The sequence below is a fragment of the Octodon degus genome, unplaced genomic scaffold (assembly GCF_000260255.1).
Source record: "Octodon degus isolate 3935 unplaced genomic scaffold, OctDeg1.0 scaffold00123, whole genome shotgun sequence".
NCBI classification, from domain to species: Eukaryota; Metazoa; Chordata; class Mammalia; order Rodentia; family Octodontidae; genus Octodon; species Octodon degus.
Window position 1 is genome coordinate 4,219,595 of NW_004524699.1, and position 4,994 is coordinate 4,224,588.

The window sequence follows — 4,994 nt, forward strand, 5'->3', positions numbered from 1 at the left end:
AAAAAAAAAAGAAAGTGTCCCAGCCTCATGTCATTTCTAAAGGTGCAGTCTGATTAGTCCCTGGGTAGGCAGGCAGGTCTAGTCCCTATCTTTAAGATAGTGGATTCCATGATTTGCCAGCCTGCATTGTGGACTCTTCTCTGAAGCTCAAAGAGCACTTGGAACAACCCTGCATGATGTGCCCACCCCGCCCCCAGGGCACGCTGAGCCAGCAACAGAGTCCCAGCATGGTGGCTCATGTCTGTAAGACCAGCGCTGTGGAGGCTAAAAACAGGAGGATCACCATGGGTCTGATCTGTGTAGTGAGACCTTGTACCAAATGCATACAAATGGGGGGAAAAAAACAAAACAAAAAACGCTTGGGGCATGATGGACACCTCAGTTGAACTGCATAGGAGCCAGGAAAGGAAAGGCACCGCATAGCTGGTGGTGCGGAGCAGACCAAGGGCTGCGTGCTGTGCGCCGACAGACAGCAGCTTGTGCAGTAGTGCAGAGAGGGCTCAGAGGAGAGCAGGCTGGGGTGGCCCGCTGTGCCCTGGCAAGGTGCTGTGGGACTGCCGAGCGGCGCAGCCGTGCATCGGACAGGGTTAGCATGTGCTCGGCTTACTTTTAGTAAAAGCATTCCAATTCTTTCCAGAGGCCAGAATTTGATGAACAAATTGCTAAAGTTTCCAAAGAAAGGCAAGAACTTGCTTCTAAAATTAAAGAGGTAAGTACTTACCTGTGGCATTACTTTGGTTTCTTTGTTTTGTGGTACTACTAGTCAAACTTGGGGCCTTATGCTTGTCAGGCAGGCACTTAAGCTACTCAGCCATTTCCCTGTCCCCCCCCCTTTTTTTAATTTTGGTTTTTCTTAATGAATGGAATAAATATACAGCCTATAGGTTTTGCTTGATTACGTGTAAAGAAATTTATAAAAATTAGAAATACCTGTGAAGGTGGAAGAGTACAACTACATTTACTTGCTATTAAAATAAATTCCTGGGCCAGCGAGATAGCTCAGTAGAATAAGCGGCTTGCCTGGCAAGTGCAAGGGCCTGAGTTCAATCCCTGGTTCTGGGGAAAAAAAAATAAAAAAATAAAAAAAATTCCTATCATGATCTTAGATTTCCAAGAAAAAAAGACTGAATTTGGTTTTTATTTTATATAGGTGTGGTGAATGTGCCCACTGTCTCATGATGTGCTCTGCTTCTGTCTCCCACTCACTGCAAAAAACTCCAGGAGTTGCCGTCAGGTGACTGGGTGGCAGAACTAGGCTGTAGGCATTTTCCCTGTTGAAAAGAAAGACACCCAGGGAGTGGGTCTGAGGAAACAGCTGCAGGCCCTGCCGTGCTGTACTCTGGGTGTGAGCAGACGGGCAGGGCGAGGCCAGTTGTGGTGCCGTGGAGCCAGGGAATGCCGAGCTCCGTCCTCAGCCCTTTTTACATTTTATTCTGAGATGCTCTTGCTAAGTTGCCCGTGCCGACCTCAAACTTGTGATCCTTCTGCCTCAGCCCCCAAGTAGCTGGGAGCACAGGTGTGTGCCACCACACCCAGCTCAGATGTACTTTTTCCCCCAAAATATTTGTTACTTTGTGGTTGGCAGACTTCACAGAGGTGGAACCCACAAATGCAGAGAGCGGACTGCATAGCTAGCTGGCTACCTGTATTCTTTAAAGATACCAGACAAAAATCAGACTGACTGAAGTGAGGCCGAGCCAGTTCTGTCCCAGTCATGAGAATACAGCTGTAGTGAAATCAGAGAGGTTCAAGGGTAGAGAACTAGCAGCTGATGGTGTTGGTAGGATTTGGGAGCTGGGATATGGTTGGACTTAATGCAAACTTGCATTCAGTTTATTTACACTAAACATTATGTGAAAATTTTATATTAAAATTTTTGAACCAAGCCCAAGATCAGTCTTGCCATATGCACAGAGGAAACCCCGTGTTCACGGGCATTGTTCCCTGCTGCTTGTCATACACATTTTGGGCACCACTGAACGGATTGTGCGTGGTAGTTTGCTCGGGAGATGAGCTGAGAAGAGAGGGGTCCCGTGGTGCCTTCGTCGCGTGCCCTTCCTGCTGCTCACACACAGGCATTGGAGCCCGTGGCTGGCGTGACACAGGTGCCGCGATTCGGCCCTGCTACTTCTCAGTAGCAGAAATGGGCAGATTGAGTCTTTCATCAGTTTACTAATTTGAGCCCCAGATGAATTTAGTATGCGTTGTAAAGTGTCCTTCCCATTGTTTTCATCTTGGTACAGTGCATTATAAAAGCAGACCACAGTTGTTTTTCATTTTTGGAAATAAGATATTTTCCAGGTACCCAGGATATCTGTGTGTGTGTGTGTGTGTGTGTGTGTGTGTGTGTGTGTGTGTGTGAGAGAGAGAGAGAGAGAGAGAGAGAGAGAGAGAGAGAGAGAGAGAGAGATGAATATTTGAGACAGGGAATCACTGTATAGCCGGCCTTAAACTCACTGATTTAGCCTAGGCTGACCTGGATCACTGAACCACCTGCCTCTGCCTGTCAAGTGCTGGGGCCACCAAGCCTGGTTATGGAGGAATTTTTATTAGTGTTAGCTTTTGTTTTTTATTATTACCTTCATAAAATGAATAGTATTACATAATATATGTGTACATTTCAGCTTAGTTCTATTCCTGGTCTCATTCAAACAATTGTTTCACTTTAGTAGTATTATATAATTAATTACATAGTTGCCTGTACACGTCTGTCCTCAAGAAGGGTTGTTACGTACTTTATCGGTATTAAACCGTGGGTAACTTTTTTTTGGCAGAACTGGGGATTAAACTGAGACCCTTGCGCTTGCTAGGGAAGTGCTTATTCTACTGAGCCGTCTCCCTGGCCCTCAGGGTAGCTTTTTTTTTTTTTTAGGATAATTTTTTTTTTTAAAGATTTATTTATTTATTATTTATTTATTTAGTGTGTGTGTGGCCAGCTCAGCCCACCAGGGGGCAGGGCTGGCTGGCATGTGGTGCTGGGAGATTGAACCAAGGTCCCTGTGTTTTCCTTAGCTTAGCTTGTTCTAAGTAGGTGCCTTAGACCACTGAGCCATCTCACCAGCCCTAGGATAATTTTTTAAAATAGGATCACATTACATTTTATGCTTAGCCTGTATAGTTATTTAATTCTTTTTGATAGTTGCTGATCATCTTTTTAATTTTTAAAAATCATTTATTTATTGATTTATTTGGTATAGGGTCTCTCTATGCAGCCGGGACTCTTAGTGAGCCTCTTGTCTCAGCCTCCCCAGCTCTGGGATTGCAGGCATCTGCTACCATGCCTGGTCTCTGTGGCTGGCTCAGCATGTGGTACCAGGAATCAAACTTTGGTCCCTGCACTTGCTAGGCAGGCGCTTACACCTCTGAGCTATCTCTCTAGCCCCGGGTTACTGATTATCTTGAATATATTTTGATGTCTTCTATATGTGATGTTACCTCTAAATCTACTTAATTTATCTTGCCACCTAATAAATGATGGTGGTTTTATAGTAATAAGAAGCTTATCATAGATAAGAACTTATATATAATTGAAGACACTAATCTCTGTTCTCTTAGGTTCAAGGGCGTCCACAGAAAACCCAGAGTATCATCATTTTAGAGTCCCACATCATCTGCTGCACACTGAGCACCAGTGGTGGTTTACTGTTGGAGTCTGCTTTTCGGGGGCAAGGAGGTGTCCCTTTCAGTTGTGTCATTGTTGATGAGGTCAGTGAGAAGTTAGTCATATGATGAATCATGCTGTGAAGTTTTAGGTGAACTGTGGGTGTTGAAAAGTTTATAAAATGTTTTTTAACATCTGATTTTTATTTGCCGCTATATGCATATTGTCTTTCATAGAAATATGCTGCTAGAAACTGGGCATAGTGGCGCGCCCCTGGAATCCCAGCTCTTGGGAGGCTATAAACAGGCGGATAACTATGAGAGAGCCTGAACACCCTGTAGACCCTCCCTAAAATGCAAAAAGAAAAATAAAAAGAAATACGCTGCTAATCCTCCCTCTACCTCCATTGAAATTGCTTTTCCAGGGTTGGGATTACAGTTTTAAAGATGCGTAATTGTTTCCAATAGAATCCCAGCCGAGTGATTGATTACTTAGCACCTGCTTGACATATCTCTGAGTACCTTTTGAAGTACTTGTATGTGACCTATGTTCACTCTCCCGTGTGCTAAAATCATCTCTGGGTTACTTACAGTGATATATTATAATTACTTAGGACTTAGGACAGCTTTAAGTCAGTATTCCCAGCTAATATCAGTTGTTCCTAGATGATTCCTAAGTACACGGTTACTAGGTGCTTACTGTTTGCCAGAATGAGAAGTCCGAGGACAAGAGGAGCAGAGCAAGAGACAGAACCAGTGCATGAGACCCGAGAGCTAATGATCGTGCCCCGCAGATACATATATTAAGAAGTAAATTCAAAGCCAATATTCACCAAAAGGAAAGAACAGGAAAAAATGAGTAATGAAATAATTAAAATGTCACTAAATTGAAGAGAAAGTTGAGCGTGGTAATTGAAGAGGCCTACTGAGAAAGGAGGGAGGGAGACGGGAAGACCCCAGACATACCTGCATGGCGGCTGCACGTCAGCACTGAGCCCCCGGAGGAGCCCCAGAGGCCAGAATGCTCTCTCAGCGCCGTGCTTGGCTGGAGCCTAGACTGCACACTTGGGACATGTGTGGCTTTTCAACTTTGGCTGGATCCTGCCTCCTGGGGTGGCACATGTGGTGGCTGATTTTAAAACACTGAATTTTTTTTCTAAACTGTTTTTAAAGAGGTGGTTTTTTTTTTTTTTTTCCCAGATCTGGAGATTGGACTCGGGCCCTTGTACTTGCCAGGCAAGTGCTTATTCTACTGAGCTATCTCCCCAGCCCCTTGTTTTGTTTTTATAACTTTTTTAAAAAAAGGTGTTTAGGGGCTGGAGAGATGGCTCAGTGGTCTAAAGCACCTACTTGGAACAAGCTTGGCAAAGCACAGGGACCGCAGTTCGATCCCC

At 44.5% G+C, this 4,994-nt stretch overlaps 1 protein-coding gene across 7 annotated transcripts in view; it reads left to right on the top strand.

The window, feature by feature from the left end:
* Positions 1-4,994, top strand: part of Setx (senataxin) — a 74,045-nt gene that overhangs the window by 54,810 nt on the left and 14,241 nt on the right. For all 7 annotated transcript variants that reach the window (XM_023700261.1, XM_023700260.1, XM_023700263.1 and 4 more), the window contains 2 exons: positions 638-709; positions 3,556-3,705. In XM_023700261.1, coding sequence (XP_023556029.1) covers positions 638-709; positions 3,556-3,705 — 222 coding nt within the window. The remainder of the gene's footprint in view (positions 1-637; positions 710-3,555; positions 3,706-4,994) is intronic.